General features: G+C 50.1%; 2 protein-coding genes across 3 annotated transcripts in view; one reads left to right on the top strand and one right to left on the bottom strand.

Annotated features, from left to right (window-relative positions):
• LOC133401892 (neuronal PAS domain-containing protein 3) overlaps window positions 1-19351 on the top strand; it is a 127166-nt gene extending 107815 nt beyond the window's left edge. Inside the window, exons 7-12 of the mRNA XM_061675402.1 lie at window positions 1967-2085; window positions 5517-5710; window positions 8315-8421; window positions 9915-10062; window positions 11859-11974; window positions 12073-19351. Of these exons, the coding sequence (XP_061531386.1) occupies window positions 1967-2085; window positions 5517-5710; window positions 8315-8421; window positions 9915-10062; window positions 11859-11974; window positions 12073-13496 (2108 nt within the window). The 3' untranslated portion in view covers window positions 13497-19351. The remainder of the gene's footprint in view (window positions 1-1966; window positions 2086-5516; window positions 5711-8314; window positions 8422-9914; window positions 10063-11858; window positions 11975-12072) is intronic.
• sptssa (serine palmitoyltransferase, small subunit A) lies at window positions 15374-25692 on the bottom strand. 2 transcript variants are annotated; one of them, XR_009768483.1, is made up of 3 exons: window positions 25507-25692; window positions 24013-24175; window positions 15374-15677 (listed from the first exon to the last, which is right to left on the bottom strand). XR_009768483.1 is itself a non-coding variant. In XM_061675401.1 (2 exons), the coding sequence occupies exons 1-2, from the start codon at window positions 25607-25609 to the stop codon at window positions 24072-24074; spliced, it is 207 nt and encodes a 68-aa protein (XP_061531385.1). In that variant the 5' UTR covers window positions 25610-25692; the 3' UTR covers window positions 21612-24071. The 2 variants fall into 2 exon arrangements, 1 of the variants encoding a protein (XP_061531385.1); XM_061675401.1 differs by lacking the exon at window positions 15374-15677 and having other exon boundaries at window positions 21612-24175.
• Window positions 25693-25723: the final 31 nt, after the last annotated feature.

Here is a 25723-nt window from a genome sequence, read left to right as displayed (position 1 = left end):
AAATTGTTGTCTTTATTTGTTGGGGGAGGAACAAACCCTGAAGACGCTTTTTGGTAGTATATCCATGTTTATTGGAGAACGGTTGGGGTTTAAAAAAATGGAATGCAATTAAAATCCGCATCAGTTATTTGCGGATTTTCTCTTTTCGCGGTTGGGCCCGGTCGCTATCGCAAATAACGGGGGTCCGCTGTACAGTGGTTGATGTTGCATGTAGCTACGTTAGCATGTTGATTTTGAGCTAGTTCCTCAGAGAAAAGTTGAGTTAGCGGACTTTTTGCGCGTCTTCGTGACTGAGGTGGCGTCGACCTTGCCGCTCGCTCACGTTAGCTCGTTATCAGCGCGACACAATGAGGCTCGGCGAGCGGGCGGCCGCGTTTGAGCTCGACAAAAGACGGACGGCGGCCCGCGGAGACCGAGCGCCGTCACGTACCCGGCGCGTCGGGGGCACGGGTGGGTTTTTGTCCACACGGGTTGTACTTCATAATGAACACTTCGTCCTTCAAAGGCCGCCGAAGTTTCCCGCCGCAGCTAATAATTATAGAAATAAATATTTCATAATAACGAGCTCCCGAGTGGCGCGGCGCCACCTGCTGCCTTTCAGGCTAATCTTTGTCTTGTAGGAGCCGCGTCCCTCAAGACGCTTGTTTTGCCCGCGGAATGACAAAGTGGCACCTCTGTGCCCCCGCGCACCTCCTCTTCCTCATCCTCCTGTTCCTCTTTTGTTTTTACCCTTCCTCTTCCTCCTCTCTTCCCAATTGTCTGCGTTCGTGTCCACTTCTTCCTCTTTTACGTCTTTCCCCCCCCTTTCTAACGCTTGTTCACACACGACTTCTTTCATTGAAAACGTGTGTGTGCGTGTCTGTATCATCAAATCTGTGTGTGCGTGTGTGAGATCTCCTTACCTGTAACAAAGAGAAGGTCACGCTCGGCCGTGTCCGCCCCCCCCCCCCCCCCCCTCTGTCATAATTATTCGCCCATCACGTCCACGCCGATTTCCTGCGGGAAACGTCGAGGAAGACGAAGAATTTCCCCCGCCCCCGAGACGTCTCGGCTCGTCGTCGACTTTCCTCCTCGAACGGCCACGTTGACGTCCGTGTTTGACCGCCAGGTGAGCAAATTCACCGTACCCGTCGGAGATCGATTTTCCTCGACGGCGAAACAGCGGCGGAGCGCAAAACTTGCCGCGTCCCGATCTCCGACCAGGCGCGCGTGGGCTCGGCGTTCCGGCGCGATCGCGAGCGTGTCCTTTGACACGCGCCCGGCGCAGACCGAAAGTCGGTCGAAACTTGCGCCTGCTCGGACCGCGCTCGACTTTTGACGCCCGTCGCGACGCGATTTCGGTGAACGCGATCGGGGCGCAGGCCGACGCGTACGTGAGCTCTGCGGATGTCGGTCGCATTTCATTCCTAAAAATGTCAAGAGCGGGCATCGAACCCTCCGACTCTTTGGAGAGAGCAGTCGATTGAAGGCGTTATTATTATTATGATTAAGGCCCGAGGCTGATTGCGCTTTGACGGTCACTTCCTGTCTTTTCCATTTCCTGTATATTCCACTTCCTGGACATCTCGGACGCGAGGACCAAAATAGTTTCTCACGTTGCATTTTTGGTTTTAGCCTCCAGAGGGCAGCGGAGTCACGCCTTATGCGGTGGCCGCAGCTTAAAGAAAGCAACTTTCATATGCAATCATATCAAATTCCGTGACGATTTTCTTCTTCTCGCTCTTCCGCTTGGTTGTTTTCCTTTTGCTGTGATGAGTCATTGAGCCTCTTCGGCCCCGCCCCCTTCTAGGGCGTCCAGATGTGCGCATTCCTTCATTTCTTCCCATCTCTCCACGTTAAATCCGGTCAACACCAACAGCGTCCATCCAGCCGCAAAGATAAAATGACAAAAGCTGTGCCGGTGGCGCTCGAAGGAGCGCTTTTGTTTGGAAATGACCGACAGGAAGCGACGCTGTTGTCTTTGCAGCGGAGTCGAGCAGTCCGAGCGGCCTGTGCCCGGACGGCTGTCTGGAACGTTCCTTCTTCATCCGAATGAAGTCCACGCTCACCAAGAGAGGCGTCCACATCAAGTCGTCCGGATACAAGGTCATTCATTCAGTCATCGTATTCATCTCATTGAGGTCAAAAGCTCGCAATAGCCACATAACGATCTAACGTGACAAGGTTACTGCAAAAGTGCTGTTTGTTTTTTCAATGAAAGTCAAAATTCGATGATAACATTTCAATCTTATGAGAATAAAGTTATATTTTTAAGGAAAAAAACAATCAAACATTTTGAGATTAAAAAGAGAAAAGGGTGTGTGTTTGAAAAAAGGCATACGTTATAAAAGTACGTTATTCTATATTTCGACATGTCAGTTTCGCAAATGTTTTTTGTAATTATTTTGTGTGGAACACAATGGCAGTAATTTTATGACGGTGAAGTATTTGTATTTGTAAATAAAGGTCTGCTTTGTCGAAAAAAACATTGAAATGATGAGGACAAAGTGCTAATTTTACAAGATTAAGGTCACATTTCTTTTTGAGAAAAACTAAATCGAATATTTTCTTGATGAAATATCGTAGTCGCTGTATATATTTTTTTAAATCATGCAAAAAGAAATTGGGGGCAAAAATGTGTAAATTCCCGTGGGCTCAACACCTGTGGGAGGGGCCATAGGGGTCGGGTGCAGTGCGAGCAAGGCGGGGACCTTGGCGATCCGATCCCCGGCTACAGAAGCTGGCTCTCGCGACGTGGATCGTCACCTCTCTGGCAGGTGTGCGAGGTCGAGAAGTTCCCACTAGATCTAGTCGGGCTCGCCTCCACACACGGCTTCGGGTCTGGTACCGGTCCTCTCGAGAGGGGTTGGGACTCTCTTCCACTCTGGAGTTGCCCACGGCGAGAGGCGCCGAGCAGGTGTGGGTATACTTATTGCCTGTACGTAGGAGTTCACCCCGGTGGACGAGAGGGTAGCCTCCCTCCGCCTTCGGGCGGGGGGACGGGTCCTGACTGTTGTTTGTGCCTATGCGCCAAACAGCACTTCAGAGTACCCACCCTTTTTGGAGTCCTTGGAGGGGGTGCTGGAGAGCGCTCCCGCTGGGGACTCCATCGTTTTGCTGGGGGACTTCAATGCTCACGTGGGCAATGACAGCGAGACCTGGAAGGGCGTGATTGGCTCCGACGGTGGGGGAAGATGCCGGCGGGCCCAAACGTATTGTGAGGGTCTGCTGGGAACGTCTGGCAGAATGCCCTGTCAGAAGGAGTTTCGACTCCCACCTCTGGCAGAACTTTGCTGACGAGGCGGGGGACGTCGAGTCCCAGTGGACGGTGTTCCGCGCCTCCATTGCCGAGGCGGCCGACCGGCGCTGTGGCCGTAAGGTGGTCGGTGCCTGTCGTGGTGGAAATCCCCGAACCCGTCGGTGGACACCAACGGCGAGGGATGTCGCTGAGGCAAAAACTCGGACGTGGGAGGAGTTTGGCGAGGCCATGGAGAACGATTTCCGAACGGCTTCAAGGAAATTCTGGTCCACCATCCGGCGTCTCAGGAGGGGGAAGCAGTGCACCGCCAACACTGTGTATAGTGGGGATGGGGCGCTGCTGACCTCGACTCGGGACGCCGTGAGCCGGTGGGGAGAATACTTCAAAGACCTCCTCAATTCCACCGACGCGCCTTCCCCTGAGGGAGCGGAGTCTGGGTTCTCTGAGGCGGGCTTTCCTATCTCTGGGGTTGAGGTCACCGAGGTGGTTAAAAAGGTCCTTGGCGGAAAGGCCCCGGGGGTGGACGAGATTCGCCCGGAGTTCCTTAAGACTCTGGATGTTGTGGGGCCTGTCCCGGTTGACACGCCTCTGCAACATCGCGTGGACATCGGGCACAGTGCCTCTGGATTGGCAGACTGGGGTGGTGGTCCCCCTTTCTAAGAAGGGGGACCGGAGGGTGTGTTCCAACTACAGGGGGATCACACTCCTCAGCCTCCCTGGTAAGGTCTATTCAGGGGTGCTGGAGAGGAGGGTCGGCCTGGGAAGTCGAATCTCAGATCCAGGAGGAGCAGTGTGGTCTTCGTCCTGACCGTGGAACAGCGGACGAGCTCTACACCCTCGGCAGGGTCCTCGAGGGTGCGTGGGTGTTCGCCCAACCAGTCTACATGTGTTTTGTGGACTTGGAGAAGGCGTTTGTCCCTCAGGGGGTCCTGTGGGGAGTGCTTCGGGAGTATGGGGTACTGAACCCCCTGATACGGGCCTGTTCGATCCCTGTACGACCGGAGTCAGAGCTTGGTCCTGCATTGCTGGCAGTAAATCGGACTCGTTCCCGGTGAGGGTTGGACTCCGCCAAGGCTGCCCTTTGTCGCCGATTCTGTTCAAAACTTTTATGGACAGAATTTCATGGCGCAGCCGAGGCGTAGAGGGGGTCCGGTTTGGTGGCCTCAGTATTGCATCTCTGCTTTTTGTTGGCTTCATCAAGCTGTGACCTCCAACTCTCACTGGAGCGGTTCGCAGTCGAGTGTGAAGCGGCTGGGATGAGAATCGGCACCTCCAAATCTGAGACCGTGGTCCTCATTCGGAAAAGGGTGGCGTGCCCTCTCCGGTTCGGGGATGAGATCCTGCCCCGAGTGGAGGAGTTCAAGTATCTTGGGGTCTTGTTCACGAGCGAGGGAAGAACAGAACGGGAGATCGACAGACAGATCGGTGCGGCGTCTGCAGTGATGCGGACTTTGTATCGGTCCGTTGTGGTAAAGAAGGAGCTAAGCCGAAAGGCGAAGCTCTCGATTTACCGGTCTATCTTACGTTCCTACCCTCACCCTATGGTCACCAGCTGTGGGTGGTGACCGAAAGAACGAGATCCCGGATACGAGCGGCCGACATGAGTTTCCTCCGCAGGGTGTCCGGGCTCTCCCTTAGAGAACGGGCGAGAAGCTCGGTCATCCGGGAGGATCTCAGAGTAGAGTCGATGCTCCTCCGCATCGAGAGGAGCCAGATGAGGCGGCCGGGGCATCCGATACGGATGCCTCCCGGACGCCTCCCCGGTGAGGTGTTCCGGGCACGTCCCACCGGGAGGAGACCCCGGGGACGACCCGGGACACGCCGGAGAGACTACGTCTCTCGGCTGATCCGGGAACGAGGAAAGAGGAAAATCACATTTTTGAGAGAAAAATTGTTTTATATTTTCAAGTGATCTTTTGAGAATGAAGTCATACATTTTGGATTATGAAGTTGCATATTTTGGAGGAGAAAAAAAGGAACATATCCTCATAGAGCATGTAATATTATGCCATTTCCATATCGAAAATAGGACTAATGTCGGCCGATCCAACTTTTTTTCACTTTTTCTCAAAAACTTTTCAACTTTTCCCTGATAAAATATGACTTTCTTCTTTGAAAACGATATATATGCATATCGAGAATAGATGACAAGACGCGATGTTCACGCAAATGACTTTCCTCAGGTGTCCTGAAACGCTCCGAATGTTTCAGCCGTTTCTTTAGCGTGCACTGTGTGCGTGTGCGTGTGCGTGTGCGTGCGCGTGCGTTCGGCCCTCAGGTGATCCACGTGACGGGTCGCCTGCGCATCCGGATGACGCTGACGCACAGCCGCTCGGTGCCCAATCAGGTTATGGGCATGGTGGTGGTGGCGCACGCGCTGCCGCCGCCCACCGTCAACGAGGTGCGCATCGACTGCCAGATGTTCGTGACGCGCGTCAACATGGACCTCAAATTCGTCTACTGTGAGAACAGGTAAGCTACAAAAACAGCCAGATGTGTTGTTGCGCTGTTAGCGTGCTAATGCTAACGAAGCTAACATATTGGGTGTCCGTACGGAGACGCAAACGATAAAACAATTTAATGCGGAAAACTTCTTGACGCTTTCTTGAATTGTATTGATTATTTCTGCTTAACTATTAGCGTGCTAATGCTAATGGTACTAGCACGTTGGGTATCTGCACGCAGAGTTAGTTTTGATGCTAAACGATAAAAACGATTCGACGTGGAAGATTTGATGACACTTTGATGAGTGTTATTTGTGATTTCTGCCTCGGCACAGCGGCGCTCTGAAGCTGTTTTGACAATAAACAATAAAAAACAATCAGTGTTTTGGTTACTTACTCCTGGCTCAAATTCAACTCGACGCCGAATTACACCTGTTAGCATGCTAATGCCTTAGTGATGATAAATGCCAGACGATGCATAGGGAAGAATTCGTGACACTTTCATGTGTTATTATTATCGGTGTAAAACTTAGCAAGCGTATTTTCAGCTGTTAGCGTGCTCAGGATAATTATGCTAAATATTATTATATTTGTTGGGTGTCTGTGCAGAGATGCTATGAAGCTGCCGAAAAATGGCTATAAAAAACTGAAAATGATTTGTGGGGAAAACTTCTTGACACTTTCATGCGAGTTCTTTCTGCATAAAACTGAACAGCGAACTACACTTGTTAGCATGCAAATGCTAATTAGGCTAAATATGTCCTGACAGAGACACCACGAAGCTGTTTGATGATAAAGGACTCAAAAGAATTATGTCTGTTTTTGCTTCAAATTCATCAAGTAATAATGATAATATTAATAGATTTTTTGGTGTGCCTTTCGAGGCCCTCGAGGACACTGTACGTGACTCTATTATTTGTATAATATAATACTAATTACATAAATTCTTCTAAAGGTTAAACCCTTCATTGAACCAGGTTGGAACTATAAAAAACATGAATCAAACAATAAAGCCAAATTTACAAAAGAATAAAAGAAACAAAAATCCCAAGTCTACCTGTTAGCGTGCTAATGCTAGCACCTTAGCAGTGTAGCTCGCACGCCAAACCAATGGAAAGTTAATCATTCGCGTCATTGAACATTCTGCCCACATTTCCGCCTTCCACTTTTGTGCCAGGGCAGATTCCGTTCCGAGCGTCTTTTAAGATTCCCGACGCGACGCGTCCGGTGGCCGCTGGAGTCGCGCGTGGCACATTTTTATTCATGAGCCAATCACGCGCCGTAAGCCGCGGGCGAGTCTCTGATGGATCTATCCGGCTCGCCGCCATCTAGATAAAAGCGATAGCATCTCGCCGGCGACTTAACCGGCTGACCGAGGAGATGCGATTCAATCAGGCGCGAAGACGCGCAAAGAGAGAAGAAAGCGCCGTGGTTTCAAAAAGTCAAGGCTCGTATGGATTCTTTTCGGTGGGCGCTGCGAGCGACACGATGACGACAAATGACGCTTTTTGCCGGACAGAAAATGCAAACGTGGACTTTCTGCCGAGGGTCCCGCGCCAACCGAATAACAGTCGGGCGAGATCCAATCAGGGGCGTGGCGACGTTTTATGGAGATACGATATTGATTTATTCATTTATAGGTTGGGCTATCGTATTAGCTTCGATCATTATTTAGATGCACTTCTGTGCCAGTAAAATAATATAAATATTGTCAAATAAAAAGACAACCTCAACGTGTATAAAATATTTCCATGAAATATCAAAACTACACTGTAACAATTTTAACTACACGCAGTTATTACATGTACTGTAGTATCAAATGCAGTATAGTAGTATTTAACAATGCTTACATTAAAAAGCTGTACGTTCCATACAAAACAAGAACATCATTCTAAAGCAGGCCCCAAAACACTCAACAAGTCATCAAATCATTTTTTTCAAAAAAAAAGAAACATGAAATATGCTGACGTGAGACGTTTGATTATTCATCAGAGCAAAAAGCAAAACAAATCGGCTCAAAAATCAGGTGACTTTATTGATCGCGAATCATCATCGTGATCGTTAATGTTCACACTCCAGGTTAACTACGATTTTTTTTCATATGAAAATAAATCCGCACGAATCCGATATCTGTCCCACGCGAGTGCAATCGGGACGCTCACGTCGCGAGCGTCATCAAACGGCGACAAACGGCACGATTCTTCCGCAAAACCGACGCGGACGAAGGAGCGCAGACGAGTCGGTGGGCAAAAAGAAGCTGCGTCGCCACTGATAAATGGAACAAAACGTCGGCTCCGCTCGTACAAAATCCTGCAAATGGCCGCAAACGCGTCACGACGAGACCTCCGCGGGGGCGGGGCCACTTTGACTCGCATCAGCACGGCGCATCGTGTTTGCGCGCACATGCCGCGCCATGTCGTCACGCCTCGCCACGTCACATCGAGCCACGCCACATTGTCACACCACCTCACATCGCCACGTCACATCTTCACATTACGCCACGTCACGCCACGCCTTCATGCCACGCCACATCGCGTCACGTCGTCAAATTGGGCGCGAACGTAGCTTTCGATCCTGTCCGCATCTTTTCTTTCTTTTTCTTACTGTCAACGCTGTGTTGTGCCGTTCGTAGGATCAGCGACTACATGGACATGTCGGCGGCAGACGTCGTGGGCAAACGCTGCTACCAGCTGATCCACGCCGAGGACGCGGAGGCCATCAGGCAGAGTCACGTCGAGCGTGAGTACCGCCGGATGCCGGCGCGCCAAACTGGGAAGACGAGAAAAAAAAAAACATGGCTTCAAAATTCCCCAAACGTTTGCCGGCGGGAACGAGGATGAAGATTATTCTGCTGACGCGCGCCAATGAAACGGGAAAACGAGTTGAAACTTCTTCTTTCGTTTCCTCGTGCAAGACATCCTCGTCCTCGTCCGCTCCTTCCTCATGCTCATCAGCATCTTCCTCGCCCTTCCTCATCCTCAGCGATGACATCAGTTGTATCTCCGATCTATAATTCCCGCTCGTACGGCCGCGTCGCCGACGAGGTCGCGAGGGACGTCGCTAGAACAAAGACGAACGCGGAGGCGGCGGCGAGACGGATGGACGGAGAGACGGCGAGCGAGAGTTTGACACGGCGCTCGGCGTTGAAGCCTGGAGGCGCTTTAGCGGAGATCGTCTCTGCGGACCCACACCGCCTTTCATCGACACACACGCACATCAAATGCCTGTCATACACAGCCCCAACCCAACACAAAGTCACCTCAATGTCAAACACTAAAGTTTGTCTTTGACTTCCTGGTAGCGCTGCGCTCTGATTGGCTGACTCAATGTCACACATACTCATGCACGCGCAAGTACGCACACACGGTTACACAAAAACAGACGACGCGAAAATAAGCAATGGAGTAGCGAGATAAGGACACATCGGCGTCAAACGTTTGTCTTTTACTTCCTGGTGGTGCTGCGCTCTGATTGGCCCAGGTGGGACAGCAAGCGGTCATCGTTTGACGTTGAAAAAGGAAGTGATCCTCTTTCATGTGTCTGCGCCGTTATTTCCTCTTTCGCTCGCCGAGCCTTCGTTAGTCGTGGTTTGAGGTTCCTGCATCGCCGTGGCAACCGCTCTGGTGGCCTTGAGTCAAGGTCACTGAAGTTTTTCTTCAATGGTACGATCAAAGTGCACTCGTTTAGCGTTAGCGTTAGCACTGTGTGTGTGTATGAATGCAGGTGTGTGTGGTTGTTTGGGTGTGCGTTTGTGGCGGCTAGGAAACCTCACCCTACTCCTCGTCATCCTCTCTTACTCACCTTCCTCTTCCTCCTTAACTTCCCGTCCTCCTCATCCTCACGCCCAAGGTCAAGGTGAGGTGACGTCATGATGTCGTCACCTCATTTGTTTCTCTCCGACCGAGCGCGTGCGAATTCTTCCCGCCGTCGCCGGGTCCGCTCGAAGCGAGATTTTGGCTTTCCGTCCAAATGTTCCACTCGGAGTCTTTGCGGCCTCCTCGCCAAAATGATTCCGTTGATTCATTTGGACACTTGAGTGCAGCTGGGATGGGTGGGGTCGCAGCACCATCTAGTGGACAAGCCTACTCGCTGCACCAAGACGACACTTGGGGATAAACTCCAGCTCGTCCGCACCCCCAACAGCCAAACTAGATGACTATTTGTCAATGAGGATGATCACATAATGTGTGTGTGTGTGTGTGTGTGTGTGTGTGTGTGCGTGCGCCGTGTAGTGATGAGCAAAGGCCAGTGCGTGACCAATTACTACCGCTGGATCCAGAGGAGTGCCGGCTACATTTGGATCCAGTCCAGCGCCACCATCGCCATCAACGCCAAGAACGCCAGCGACAAGAACGTCATCTGGGTCAACTACATGCTCAGGTTTGATGGCATCAGAAGATTTCAAACTTTGAATTTGGTTTGGATTTTTCAGAATTATATTGCAAGATGGACACTTTTGTTTGTTTTCACTGCATTTTGATTTTCGAGCCTGCCCCTAGAACTGGACTTCCAACTGGAGAGTACCCTCGGGCGTGGATACAAAACGAGGAGCAGCGGTTTACGGGCCGCTCCCGACGCTGGGAAGGATTTTTGGATCCCGCCGGACAAGATCGGCGGCCCCCGGCCAATAAGATGCTGTCCCACCACAGTCTGCTTTCCCGTTGGCCGCGTGATGGATCAGAAGAAGGAATCAAACGCAAAATACACCACCTGTAAGAACCGGGAACTTGTCGTGTCCGTCGCATGCTGACGGAGATCATCAAAGACGGTCACGAGGCCAGGAAGTACAGACAGCCGAGAAAAATGATGAGCTCAACGGGCTAAACGTGGATATCGCCTCTCGTCCGGAAACCGGCCCGGCTGAAGTGGGCACGCTGAAAGAGAGAGATTCCGCAAGAGCGAGGCATGAGTTAGACAAAGGTGGAACCGGGAGGAAACGGCTCTGCGCAACTCCTCGCTCTTTGTCTCGGCACCACCGAAGGCCCCCTTCCTTTCGTCGGCGCGTATCCACTGGAGTTCTCAACCAGAGTTGGAAACGTATCCGGCATTTAGCAACGAATCCTCCTGCGTCCACGCTGATCACGGCTCTCGGGAAAATGGAATAAAAATGGCCGACATTCCCGCTCGAAGCACAGGCACCGGCTGGACCTGATCCAGACCAGGCGCACCGCACTCAAGAACACGCTACTCACCCACCCGTTCCTGCAACACAAACTATTCTCAAGACTTGATTGCAGCTAAAGAGATTCCACCGTTCCAGACCGCAAGGAAATTGGGCCCCCCTCCGTACGACGTGGTTGGGACAACTCCTGGAGCAATTTGCTGCCACCTTTAAAACGGGCAACCGGTAACTTGCAGTCCAGAGAGTCGGCAACACAGAAGTGGGAGGAGCTGCGTAGCGCCGTGCCTTGACCGCTTGGGGGAAGAAAACGTCTACATTTCGTGACCGCTTTGAAGACGGATTTTTGCAGCCGAGTGAGCCACAAACGAAAAGAACCTTCAAACTGGCAAAGTTCAACAGGCAGCTCACCGCTGCAAAACAAAGATGCCGGTCTCTAACATTTGCGTCGGACGCACAGGCGAGCTGGACGTAGACGACATATGCCAAGCGAGAGAGGCGACTGATTACTTTCCACTTGAGGTGGATCTGCCGCATCCTGGCATATTGTGGAAGGACAAGCTGGGGAATGGAAGGATTTCCAAAGATATCCCGGATGGGGAACTCCCACATGGCGACAAAAAAAAAACCGCCGCCCTCAGTTGCGCGAGAGGCACGCGAAGCCCGTTGAGATCGACGGTGAGGATCTTGCGGCTGACCGTTCTGGGTGAAGAAGGACTCGCATGACTAAACAACTGACGTCACGAGACGAGACACTGACCAACGCAGAAGACAAGCGGACCTGTCAAAAACAACACCGCGACATTCCGAACACACAGACAATCCACAAGTGTGACTTGTGTGACAGAGACCGCCATTTGCGCGGTGCCCGTTCAACCACAGGCCACGGTGTCCAGGAGAGCACGTGACTGGGACCTGAACCACGGTCATCCTTGACCGACAGTTGCCCAACTCCCCATTTGTAATCATGTGGAAGATTTAGTCTTGTTCTCATGTTGATGTGTGTGAATTTCTTGTATATTTGCGTCACTCATGCCACGTTTGCATGTGTCCACAGTAACCACGAATACAAGGACACGCCCATCGACCTGGGCCAAATGCCGAGCCTTCCGGAAAAGAATTCAGAAACCTCCGAATCCTCGGACTCGGACTGCGCGTCCAAAGAGAAAACTGGTAAGTTCTACTCGCCACGAACAGGAAGTGTGTGTCTCAAGGACCCGGACATAACGTAAGGTTTTGTTTTTTTTTTTTTTTTTTTTTTTCCTCTCCAGACAACGAGAAGGCGGCGGGTAAGCTCAACCAACCAGAGCGCAGCGAGGACGCGCAGGCGCAGACCCGGCGGCAGCAGCAGCGCCGCAGCCAATCGCAGTGCTCGTCCGAGCAGGAAGCGAAGCGGCCGGAGGAGCGTGACACATCCAGCAACGCTGACAGTCCAGATAGCAACGACAGCCTGGACGCTTCCGACGCAGAACCGGACGAGCCCGAGGACTCCGGAGGGGCCGGGATGGGTGGCGTCCTGGGCGGCCTTCACATCAAAGTGGAGCATTATGGCGAGGCGGAGGAGGATGTTCAGCCCTCACAGTCGTCTTCGTCAGAGGAGGAGGAGGAGGAGCATGATGAAGAAGATGGGGGCGCCATGGTGGGCGGCGGCATGGAGAAACTCCAGCAGCGGAAGAGGCGGAAAGTGCAGAAGTGGGACAGGACGCGAAGCAGGAAGTTGCGTCTCTCCTCCACGACAACCAGCCCGGCCGCGACCGACGGCACCCCGCTGCTGGATGCCGCCCAGGCCGCCGACCCCAATCCCTCGCACCTCCTCGCCGCCGGCTCCCCGGGCGGCGGCACGCTATCTTCGGTCCTGAAGATCAAGACGGAAATGTCGGAGCCCATCAACTTCGACAACGACAGCAGCATCTGGAACTTTCCGCCTAACCGCGAGATTTCCCGCAACGAGTCCCCGTACAGCATGACGACGGCCAAGCCCGCCACCCCGGCCCCCCTCAAGCAGGGCGGCTCCCTCCAGGTTCCCATCCCCGACGCCGTCCTGACACCACCCGCTACCGAGGGCGGGGCCGGAGCCAGGAAGCCTCCTTACAACGGAAGCTCGACCCCGTCCGGCTTAGCGCCCGCGGATCCCCTGTCGCCGCCTCTCTCGGCGTCCCCCCGGGACAAGCAGCAGGGTACCCCCACCACCACTTCCTCCTCTTCCTCATCCTCCTCGTCGCTGCTGTGCTCGCGCGACCTGGAGGCACTGCAGCGCTTGCAGTCGGGCAACGTGGTGCTCCCGCTGGTTCACCGCGTCGCAGGCACCCCGGCGCCCACCGGTAGCACGCCGCCCCGCATGTACACCACCGGGACCATCCGCTACGCCCCCGCGGACGTCACGCTAGCCATGGCACCGGGGAGCCTGCTGCCTAACGCCTCGGTGAACTTTGCGGACGCTCCGGGTTTCGGCCTGGACCCCAAGACGCCCATGGAGATGCTGTACCACCACGTGCACCGTCTCAACATGTCCGCCGCCGCCGCCACCACGGGACCTTTTGGGGGCTCCCCGGTGCCCTCCGGAGGCACGGGCGCCCTGGCGGCCCAGATGCCCACGGCCGCCGCCAACGTGTTCACCACGGCCGACGCCATTTTCTCCACGCTGCCGTTTCCCGTCTACACGAACGGCATCCAGGCTGAGAGGAAGGAGGACTAGAGGGGACCGGCCCAGACCGGAGACCGGGTTACTGTGCTTTCCGACTCTACTGTGTCGCCGGGCAGGAAGTGAGAAAGGAAGGGAAGAAGGAACGGTGCTGGGAGGGAAGGAAGGAAAGTTGGAAGAATTGAATTGGAAGAATGAAATTAGAACACGAGGGAAGGAAGGAAAGAAGGAGGGAGAGGGTAGGAAGGATGAAAGTCAGACTCAAAAGATAGGGAGGGAATGAAGGAAGGCTGGGTGCAAAGAGGATAGGAAGGAAGGACTAAAGGAGGGTAGGAAGGGTGAAAGGAGGATAGGAGAGAAGGAAGGAAAGTGGAAGAAGGGAGGCAAGGAACGAAGGAAGGAGGGGATAGTACTATCCCTCCTATTCTCCTGGGAAGGAAGGAGGGAATAAGAGGGTAGGAAGGATGGAAGAAGGATTGAAGGTCGGCAATAACAAAAGAGGACAGAAGGAAGGAAGGGTGCAAGGAGGGTAGGAAGGATGATAGCGAGGAAAGAAGGGAGAAGGATAGAGGGAAGGGAGGTTACAGGGATTGAAGGAAGGAGCGCCAAACCTTGTGTAGCACTTTTTTTAACTCCTCGCTTCTTTCGGCCGCCATTTTGCTCCGCCGCCAATCTAGCTGATGATTGTTAATGTCAGCACTTCCTGTTCGTCATCACTTCCTGTTGTCGCTGGCCACGATCAAAACAACACAAAACTGACAAACAAAAACAAGCGACTTGAGAATGTGGAACTACTTCCTGTTGCGTCATCTCGCCCCGTCGTCCATCTTGGAATTTCAATGACGACACATGTGGTGCTACAACAAGATGGCCGTCGTCGTTTCAGTGACACTGTGGTTAAGCGCTTAGCATAGAGGCGAGTCAGCTAATTCGTTAGCATTGATGCTCATCAGCTGGCGTTGATGCAAGTCAAGCTCGTGTTGTGGCTAATCAGTTAGCATTTATGCTAATCGTTAACATTGATGTTAATCAATTAGCATTGTTGCTAATCAGCCAGCGTTGATATCAGTCAGCTGGCAATGATGCTAATCGGCCATCACTGATACAAATCGGCTAGCATTGATGGTAATAGGTTAGCTTTGAGGCTAATTCGCAGACCTTAATCAGTTAGCATTGATGCTAATCAGCTAGCATTGCTCCTGTCACTGGTTCACATTGATGCTAATGAACTAACATTAAGGCTATCTGGTTACTATTGAGGCAAATTGACTAGCTTTGATGCTAATCAGCAAGACTTGATGTTAGTCAGTTAGCATTGCTGCTGTAATTGCCTCATATTTATGCTAATTAACCAACATTGAGGCCTTGATGTTAATCAGTTAAGCATTGATGCTCTTCACCCACTGGCATTGACGTTAAATCGCCATTGTTACTAAACAGCTGGCAGTGGTGTTACTTGTTTGGTGATGATGCTAATAGGCTAGCATTGACTAATCAGTTAGCCTTGATGTTAATAGGTTAGCATTGATGCTAGTCACCAACTAGCATTGACGCTAATCAGCTTGTATTGATGCTAATTAGTGGGTATTGATGTTAACTGGTTAGCAATGATGCCAGTCAGCGAACATTGCCGTTACTTGGTTAGCTGTGATGCTGATTAGCTAGCATTGATGCTAATTAGTTAGCTTGGCTAACTTGAAAAATGAATGTCTTGGACTCGGACCGGTTGCTGTTTGTTTTGACACGTGTTTTCCCGCACTACTACTACTTCGGGAATCTCCTCGGCCAACTTCGGGCAAGACAATCGGCCACTTCCGGCGCATCGCCGTACTTTGGAAAACCGACCGTCTGACCGACCGCACATCAACTGGACGCCTTGTTGCCAAAAAAAAAAAAAAAAAAACAGAGGAAAAAAAACAAACAAACGTGTGCACTGTGAATCGACATCATTTGTATTTTTTGCTAAGAAGACGAAAAAAAATGATCCCGCAAAAATGTGCTCAGCGCGTAAAAAGTGGTGTTTTTTTTGTTTATCCCTCCGCCCCGCCGTGTTTTTGGTGTGGCTCACGGCCACTTCCTGTTCCTGTGCGTGTTGCTCTGTGCCGTGTGTGCGCTGTCGCCGCCGCCGCCGCTTTCGTCGCGCTGTCGTCGTCGTCGTCGTCGTCGTCGTGTCTTCTCTGTGCTCTCGTTCGTGTGACCCCAAACCAACCCAGGGAGGTTTTGGAGGTTTGTGTGCTGCAGGGAATTACAAAGAAAATAAGGAAAACATTTTGTACTTTCTTCTTCTTGGTTGTTAGTTTTTTTTTGTCTTTTCTTCTTCTCTGCTTTGCTTTTGTGCCGTTATCTTGTTGACAAACTGTCCGAACGCTTCGTGTGGGCCTCGCAAAGCATTCTGAGCCTCAACAGCCCCTTTCGCGCTGTCATTTTTGGCGTAACGGTCGGACATCGACGCGGGCTTGACACGGATTCAGATAATTAGATGATGATTATCTCGTTGACTGCCGGCCGTCTTGAAGCGCTTCGACCGATCAAGACCCACAGAATACTTTGTTCTGCGACAAAATAAGCAGCCAACTTACCAAAAGAAAGAATAGACTTACCAGTCAAAAAAGGTGCTTTCTGTCATTTTCCGTTTTTTAAGAATGAGGAGCAAAATGTGGGTCACCAAAAACACCCGTTTCTGACCAAAAAGCAGAGAAAACGAGCTTTCTGTGAAAAGAAACGTAATGCAGAACAGTAATAACTTTTGCTTGAAACAAACAAACAATATTTAAATAAAGCAACAACAACACTGAGAAAAGGCTTTTGATGGCAAAAAATATAGATATTTACAGATAGTGAAAAAAGAACAATTCCTAGCCCAAAAGAAAAACATGAATAAGCGTGCTATCGGGTCCAAAATTGCAAATGCAAAAGGCGGTGGGCGCCTCACAGTTCTGAGGACCGTGGCTCAATCCCCGGCCCCGCCTGTGTGGAGTTTGCATGTCCTCCCCGCTCCCCAAAACATGCGTGCTAGGTTGATTGAAGACTCTAAATTGCCCGTAGGTGTGAATGTGAGCGCCAATGCTTGTTTGTTTCGATGTATGTTCCCTGCAATCGGCTGGCGACCAGTTCAGAACATTCTTCTGAACATGAACTATGTCATCTTTAACCCAAAAACGTAGTTCTTACAATATTTTACATCGATTGACTGATTGGACGAAACGACCATTTTAGTTTGAACCCGCATATTCGACGTTCAACATTTTGCCCATTTCTTGGGGGATACCTATCCCGTCTTATTTGCGGTACTTTTTTCCCCAGTGCCCTGCTTCTTAGCATTTTTTCCAGGGGTAAAAAACGGATAGCAATCATGATGATTGTCAATTATTCCCAAATTTCCGCGATTGGCGCTCACATTCGGCCCCTGACCCGCACGAATGGCCAAAATGTGTCAATAATTGCTGCTCATAAAAGCATCCCTTCATTTTGCGTAGCGCTCATCTTCGCTCGGCTGTCGGGTGTGCTGGCGCCGATCTCGGCTGCCGCTCATCATAGCCGTGAAAATCTTGAAATTCTTTTTCCTCGAATAAGCGGGGGATCGGGAAAAAAATGGCACGACTTGCACTCGATGCTCCCTGCGACCTCCCACTGACCCGATTGTGCGTCTGCGCCTTCCGTACGGAAACGCAACGTGCGGCAACGGGGACTCGCATAGCCAGCGTGAAAAGGGCTCCCCCGATGTTTTGTAGTCTTGTGCGCACGCCCCTAAATGAGCCGCCGGCCGGCCGCTTTCACGCCGCCTTCCCGGCCGATTGCCGCGTCGCAGACTCGGACGGTGGCGCCGGCGTTCGATCATCAGTGACGATTGTTATTTTGAACACAAAGGCCCGCTACCTCCGAAGACGTGGAATTCGCAGGTCGACTTCCAGCCGGTTTTGTCGGGCGACGGGAAAGCAGCTGAAAGCGATGTTTCGTACGGCGCGCGAAACGAGACGCTGCCCCCTGCGCCAAATGGACGCCGACGCCAGCAACGAGCGGCATTCGCCGGCCCGCGCCTTCCCCGCGCACCGCGGGACGTCGCCCGGTCACACGGCCGTTCGCTCATTCGGATAATTGGACGCTGACCGTTGCGGTCAACACAAAGGGGCGTGGCCACGGGGGTCTTTGTCACACTCGGGCGCTTTATCGCTCTTCCCTTTCACGCGTTTTCCACCACGACGTCGGCCGTCCGTCCTGCGGCGGTCGGCTTTGGCGATTCTTCGAGTCCTTTCTTGTGGCTTTTCGTCAAACAAAATTCGCGACTAAAAGTAGCTGGACAATTTCAAACGTGGACGTTTCCGTTCCGCCTTTCGCGATTGTTCCACAGCAGAAATAAGTCACCTCCGTGTTCTGATTAGGGGCCGACCGATATGGATTCTTTTTTCCGGCTGATTCCAATATTAAGTAGTAAGAGTAAAAGTTCTGATAACCCACTGTCAATAATAAATAATGCTTGAAACAATAAAAATCTGAATTACAGGGAGAACATTTGACTGTTTTACAAGACTTTGTCCTTTAGGGGAAAGTTACTGTTTTACAGGGTCATCTATTATTATCATCATCATTATGATTATTATTATTAGGATTGAGAATGCCGCACGGCGTTCGACCGGTTAGCACATCCGCCTCACAGTTCTGAGGACGCAGGTTCAAATCCGGCCTGGCCCGTGTGGAGTTTGCATGTTCTCCCCGTGCCCGTGTGGCTTTTCTCCGGGTTCTCCGCTTTCCTCCCACATCCCAACAACGTGCGTGCTAGGTTCATTGAGGACTCTAAATTGCCCGTAGCTGTGACTGTGAGTGCCAATGGTTGTTTGTTTCTATGTGCCCTGCGATCGGCTAGCGACCGGTTCAGGGTGTATCCCCCCCGGAGATAGCTGGGATGGGCGCCAGCACGCCCGCGTGAGGAAAAGCGCCACGGAAAATGGATGGATGGATGGAGGAAACAGACTCAAGTCACTTGTTGTGACTTTGTCGCCATCCAACATCAAAGGGGCGTAAAAGCGGCTGACGTCCGACCCGTTTCCCAGAATGCTTTGCGGCTCGGTGCAAGTGTTGCGTGTATTACGTTGGCTTCTTGCCAGATGAGAAAAAAAAGCAAAAGATGTTTACAATCGTTCTAAAGAAAGACGAACATTGTTCAAATAAAAATCTATTTTTCCATCACGAGTGACGCCACCGCTCCCGTCCAAGTGTGTAGCGACCAATCGCAGGACTCAAAACTGAGTGGAAAGCAAAATGCAATTTGCCTTTCCCGCGGGACCGCTGAGCGCACGTTAGCTCTTCCTTTTGTAGCCTTCGATCGTGGGCGGCCCAGAAATACACGAAACACGCGCACGCGTGGCCAGAAAATGCGAAGCGCCTTCTTGGAATTCTTCAAATTCTTGGAAATGTTCGAATTCTTCTTCCTGGCGTTGTTCTTCTTTCCGTGTTTGTGTGTAAAGACGTAAAACCGGCGGCTGCCGTCCCCATCATTTAAGTGTCAACAAAAACTGTGTCTGTGTTTTGGAAATTCTTCTTCTTCTACAAACTCTTTTGATAAGAAGACAAAGAAAAAGCTCTTCTCTTACTATCTATGTTAACAGTGTTATTCAAGAGTTAAAAAAAAAAAAAAAAAAAAGAGTAAATAAACTAGGGTCCATTTGTATTTTTTTCCTGGCCGAAGAGGAGGAAGACAAACACAACGCTAACATAGAGTGCCTGCCTTGTTTTTTCTTTTCTTTTCCTCTTCTACCGTTTGTTGTTCTGCCATCGAAAATGCTGCAAAGCGAGCGTGCACAAACCTCATTTTTGTAACGGTTCTTCTTTTCTACGTTTACTAAGTTGTCACACGGCGTCACTACGACATCTGGCAGGAGACCTTTTCACAATAAAAACAAGTTTCTCTTCAAGTGGCTGCCGCGTCTTTCTCTCATCGTTGCGCCTTCTCGGCAAACCTGAGATGTTCTGCAAGTTGAACTACAAGTCCAACTACGGGAGATGTTCCGGAGGTGTTCTGGAACCCAAACACTTGATCGAACAAATCAGATGAACACCAGATGACGTCGAACCGAAATAGAAGAGATGTTTTCAAAGGTCCTCGCGGGCTCCAAGTTAACTTTTTAGCAAACTTGAGCTTAGCCTGCACTTAAATGTTTGCTCTACCTCACAATACGCTTTTATCGCCGGTATTAATGTCACGGTACGATAATTATCGCAGTATTCTGGGAAATTGCAGGAAGGTTGACGGGACGGTGAAGAGGTGAAGGTAGCAATACCGAAAAACCTTTATTCCTCAATAGCCTTTCGTAGTTTCTGTGCTTTTGTGGTTTTTGTGAAAAAGACATCTTCATAAGTCATACATCAGCGTGCACTTCTATGCTGTACATGCGATGTTTACATTCGTACACTGCACCTCGGAACGCTATTATTGCTGCAGCAGTAATCGTACCGTTGTCACAAGAACAAACCTGTCCATTGAGAAATTGTCTCGGCACTAATTCAACAGAATTGATTGTCATATTTTTTTGAAGTCGTAACATTAGAAATCGTTGCTATTCTAATTCATATTCAAAAATGACTGCCAACGAACAGTGATTTAGTTGCTTGAGTCCAAAAACAATTGGAGTCGAGTCAGAAAGGCAGGAACACTCTAACCGGGCGGTCGCCTCGGTTACCTGCTTTCTAGTATTGTCTATGTTTTGGGGTTTTTCGTTTGTCTTTGGAGACATCACGTGACGCACTTACAAAAGGGAAGACTTTCTAAACATTAGGGAGTCCACCCCAGACTTTCTTTCACCAACTTTCACCTATCTGCTCCCTTTTTTTCTCGCCGGGGGGCCACAGCGGCAAACGAGCGCAGGTCAAGCACCGTAAGAGAGGATTCCGAATCCCGCGCCCGTCGATTCACCTCGCAAATCTTCGCTCTCGACCCAACGAAATGGACGAGCTTCATCTTCTGACAAAGACCGGTAAAGACTCCGGACCTCGCGGAGACACGGCTTTGTGAAGGCGTTCCCGATGGCGCCGTAACGCTTCCGGGCTTCCAACTACACCGAGCGGACGGCGTCACTGAGTTATCGGGGAAAACAAAAGGCGGCGGGATGTGCTTCTATATCAACGGAAAACGGCGGAACGACGTCACGGAGCTCAGCGCACACTGCGGCCCGGACTTGGAGTCGCTGTTTTTGAACGGCAAGTCATTTTAGTTCGCTTCATTCATACTCGGGGGGTGTCTCCATCCTCCTCAAGCGAACACGAATGCCGCGCTGCTGCTAACGTTCGCTGAACAAGTAAACGAACTTGAGAAAAAGCACAGAGATTCACCCCTCATTATTCTCGGGGACTTTAACAAAGCCGAACTCAACCACAAACATCGACCGTCCGACCAGGGAAAACAACATTCTAGACCGCTGCTATACTACGCTAAATGACACATACCGAGCTATCCCCGGTACGCACACGCACATCTTCTCTTCTCTGAAGATGTGTGTGTGTACCATCAAAGACATTTGCCACGTTCAATAACAACAAGCCGTGGTTCAGTGCCAAACTTCCATCCCAGTCCCCAAGAAAACTACAATCTCGGATCTGAATGACTAAAGGCCTTTCGCCCTGACATCTGCGGTCGTGAAGTCCTTTGAACGTCCCGTGCTGGACCACCTCAAGAGCGTCATAGGACCCCTGCTGAACCTCCTACAGTTTGCCTACCGAGCAAACAGGTCTGTGGATGACGCAGCCAACAAGGGACTGCACTTCATCCTGGGACACCTCAACGGCGCGGGGACCTACGCGAAGATCCTGTTCGTGGACTTCAGCTCAGCGTTCAACACCATCATCCCTGAACTGCTTTCCTCCAAGCTTCTCCAACTCAGCGTCTCGCCTGCCATCTGCCGGTGGATTTACAGCTTCCTGACGGGCAGGAAACAGCGGGTGAGCCCGGGGGAGGCCACCTCATCTGCGTGCCCGCAGAAAACATCCTTGGCCAACCGTCGAGACCTTCGAGTTCCTGGGAATTACAGTCTCTCAGGACCTGAAGTGGGAGACCGACATCAACTCCGTCCTCAAAAAGGCCCAGCGGAGGATGTACTTCCTGCGGCTTCTCTACACAGCGGTCATCGAATCGGTTGTGTTCGTCCATCACAGTCTGGTTTGGCGCTGCCACAAAAAAGGAAAAAACTCCGACTGCAATCATCAATCACGACTGCTGGAAAGATTGTCGGTACCCCCCTACGCACCCTTGACCCTTGACACACTGCCAGAACTAAGATAAGAGCGTGCAAAAGCCTCTCGAACCGGTCAGCGGCTCTTCCGGCTCCTTCCCTCAGGTCGGCGCTACCGATCAATGCCAACTAGAACTAGCAGACATTCCAACAGCTTCTTCCCTCTTGCCATTAACTTTGTAACATGCTGCCAATTTTGTCTTCAGATTGTTGTCCCATTTCAGTTGTACATTACTGGCGCACTCACTGTCGTAGTCTCGCCATTGACCAATACTGGCCACTCATGTGCCTGAGAAGTACATCTGCACCATTTGCACAATTGACACTGTTCAAGATTATTGCACTAGTCGTCACTTTAAACTGCATCAATTTCTTGACGTCACTGTACGAGACTATTGCTGTATTATCATTTCAAACTGCTCGAAATTGCACGAGGACTCTGCATCGTTTGCACAATTGTCCAAAAAACATACTAATTGTATCGGCATTACGACATTACCGGTAACCTTTCATTGCTCAGTGACTTTTTTAAATGTTTCTGTGTCTGTTGTCGTACTCGAGTGGCTCCGACTACCGGGGACAAATCCCTCGTGTGTTTTTGACATATTGGGCAAATAAAGATGATTCTGAGAAGGACAAAAAAGGCAATGCAGGTTTAGAACATCCATCCATCCATTATCTGAGCCGCTTCTCCCCTGACGGCTCGCGGGAGCGCCGGCGCCTATCCCAGCTAACTCCGGGCAGGACGCAACGGGCGCCCTATGCGGAAGTCGAAGATGGAGTCTAAAAATAGACACGCGCACGCAAGAATGAATCAAAAGTAGCGAACGGCATGTCGATCATTGGAACGGAGTGAAAGTATTGATCCGTCTTCACATAAATACTCAAGTCAAAGTACAGCCCCTGTAAAGTACTCGGACAAGGAGAATGGATGGAAAATGTTACTTGAGTAAATGTAGCGAGCGCGTTACTACCCACCTCTGGTTATTTGACGCTACAAACACAGCTTTTATCTTGCCAGTGTGGATTTGCATATTAACTCAATATTTTCTTCGACTTGAAACATTCACATCTACCATTTAGCTAATATCTGATTTTTAGATTTAACTTGTGTTTATATTTACATTTATACGTTTAACATTTATATATATTTATGTTTTTTAAAATGTAACATATTTAACATTCGATTTGAGATTTAGGTGTGACATTGAATATTGAGATTGAACTATAAACTCGAGCAGTGATTTCCAACCTTCATGGAGCGAAGGCACATATTTGACTACTGGAAAATCTCACGGCACACCAACAAACGAAAATGGCACAAAAAGTGGATGCTTTAATTACTGTATGGACTTCTTGCCATCTCATAGAAGACCATTCATTTGTTCTGTTTGTCACGATGCATCACTGGCATAAATAGATGAATAAAGATACATTATTTCTTGCAAATACATTTTTTCTGGAGCAATTAATTCCAATTGGATCATTTCCCACGGCACACCGGTTGGGAACGACTGAAGAAGACAATGTGCAGAAAAGCGACTCCGCCCATTTTTTGAAACACGTTTTGAAGCTAAATGTGACAAAATGTTTGCGTTTTTGCCGCGAGCAACTTTCCAACGTCCTGCGCTCACTTGGACTTGACGATGGGTCAACATTTCACTTTTGTCCGTTTTTTTTGTTACTGAAGGACCTCAAGGAGATGAATCAGTCCATTTTTTACACGGGTATCTGTACTCGTAATTAAATACACCGCGTGAGAGTATATCTTTTTTTGTACTTCTTCAGTCTGACTACTTTAGTTTCGACCGAAATCCACAAATATCTGTACTTGTACTTAAGTAGCCGGCGCGTCCGCCTCACAGTTCTGAGGTTGCGGGTTCATTCCCCGTCCCCGCCCGTGTGGAGTTTGCGTGTTCTCCCCGTGCCTGCGTGGCTTTTCTCCGGGCACCGCCCCTCGCCCCAACATAGCTGGGACGGGCTCCGGTGCGCCCGCGACCCCAGTGAGGAGAAGCTGTCAAGAAAATGGGTGGGTGTACTCAAGCACATTGCGTGAGTACTTTTTGCCACGTTTGGAATCACTCAACGAGCAACTTGTGTCGAAAACGAAAAAGCAATCTGGTCATTTACGATCAGACCACCAGAGGGAGACAAAGGAGCTTTTCTTTTGCTTTAACCAAAGCTTTTTGGTTGTTGACGTGACATTTATTCGTGCGATAAATACAAACAACTCGGATGGAACACAACATCCACAAACAGTGTTGACTTAAATGGAGGACAAAAATCAGTTGAAAGTAACTGGTCGTTTTTCTTTTTAAGGAAGGACGTATCGGTCCACTGAAAGCGCTCACGTTGCTCAAGGCGGCAGCCGAAACCTCCTCAACGCGGCGGCCGGTCCGGCGCGTCGTGGTCACTGCACCATCTGGAAGTAGCGTAGGATGGCCATGATGTGCTGCGGCATGAACACGTAGCCCGTGTACACCGCCATGCCCGCCACGCTGACCAGCAGCGAGTCTGCCGCGCCGCCCGTTAACGACAACAATCACAAACAGCGAGCTTCTCGGGGGCAGAAAAACAAGAAACTAGCTTGGAAACGCATACTGACAACTTTGCTTTTGGAAAATGCTTGAAAAAAAACATCATCCTCTTTTACAATCGACTTCAGAAATCAAAGGTATTTTTTGGTAGAGGATTGCTTTCTGTTTTTTCTTATAATATGACTTGAAAAGAGCACAAAATAATCATTTTTGAATAAACAACTGTTAAAGCAAATATTGCAAATGTAAAAAACACATTTGGAAACATCCATCCATCAGTTCTCCGTATGTAATTTTTGTAAATTAAAAAATGTTTGATCTTTGAACATTTTTGAAAAAGAATTGAGGAAAAAAATACTGCTAAATATATATATATATTTTTTTTTAATGACTTGTGAAATCAGATGTCTTTTTCAGAAAAGTAAAACTTTTCTAAAAAAGAAACAAACTTCCAAAAGAATCTCTTGACTTTTGACAAACGACAAAAAAAAATTCCCTCGAGAAAATGAAATTTGGCACAGTGGACGACTGGTTAGAGCGTCTGCCTCACAGTTCTGAGGACCGTGGTTCAAATCCGGCCCCGCCTGTGTGTCGTTTGCATGTTCTCCCCGTGCCCGCGTGGCTTTTCTTCGGGCACTCCTCCCACATCCCAAAAACATGCACACTAGGTTAAATGTAGGACTCTAAATTGCCCATAGGTGTGAATGTGAGTGCCAATGGTTGTTTGTTTGTATGTATGTGCCCTGCGATTGGCTGGCGACCGGTTGGGTGGACCCCGCCTCTCGCCTGAAGATAGCTGGGATAGGCTCCAGCACGCCCGCGACCCGAGTGGGGAGAAGCAGCTCAGAAAATGGATGGATGGATTGATGGATGGGCGAAAGTGACATTTTATTTGTGTAGGCCCTTACTTTAGAAAAGCTTTTTCTTTCTCTAGAGAAAAGATGACGATTTAAATAAACTGCTCCACGACAAAACCCAGAGACGTCAAACGGGCTTCTCAACTTTTCGGCACCAATTTAAAAAAAAAAATTATAAAGTGCCTAAATAAGATTGCTGTTGCTCACGTGAGCGAAATTCAGGGACGAAACTGGGAGGGTTTTGTAAACATTTGGAAACTCGGTAACACTTTGCTTCTATTTACAAACAATCGAAACATCGAATTATTGACCCCTAAGTCGAATCCGTCGTTAACGTGGCGCTAGTTAGAGCACAACAAAGAAATGTTAGAAAAACACATTTTTTTAAAACGCAAAAGTTAGCCGAAGGCTCCGGATAGTTAAGAGTTAGCACGAAAGGTGAAAAGGATACTGAAGACGGTCCTCTCCCACGGCTCCAGCATGTAGAGAGCCGTCACCAGAAGGTACTGGCGGTAGAACCACGACAAGTTCTTCCAGCAGTCCCCGAGAGCCATGTTACAAACTTGTGCGAGCTAGCGGCTAACCTAGCTTCCGCTTTTTGCACTCTCGCTCGGCTTCCCTTGCCTGAGGTAACATATCCGGGTTGCGTGTGACGTCGGCGCGCTGCC

This window comes from Phycodurus eques, chromosome 4, assembly GCF_024500275.1.
Source record: "Phycodurus eques isolate BA_2022a chromosome 4, UOR_Pequ_1.1, whole genome shotgun sequence".
Lineage (NCBI taxonomy): Eukaryota > Metazoa > Chordata > Actinopteri > Syngnathiformes > Syngnathidae > Phycodurus > Phycodurus eques.
Note: the sequence above shows the minus strand (reverse complement) of the source record. Positions and strands in the feature narration are given on the sequence as shown.

What these genes read in the sequence shown, in the direction of transcription:
- sptssa (XM_061675401.1), bottom strand. Translation starts at nt 25,609, where the DNA reads ATGGCTCTCGGGGACTGCTGGAAGAACTTGTCGTGGTTCTACCGCCAG. An exon ending in GTGGGAGAGGACCGTCTTCA is followed by an intron (nt 24,176 to 25,506) that starts GTATCCTTTTCA and finishes GCGGCGCGGCAG; the next exon opens with ACTCGCTGCTGGTCAGCGTG.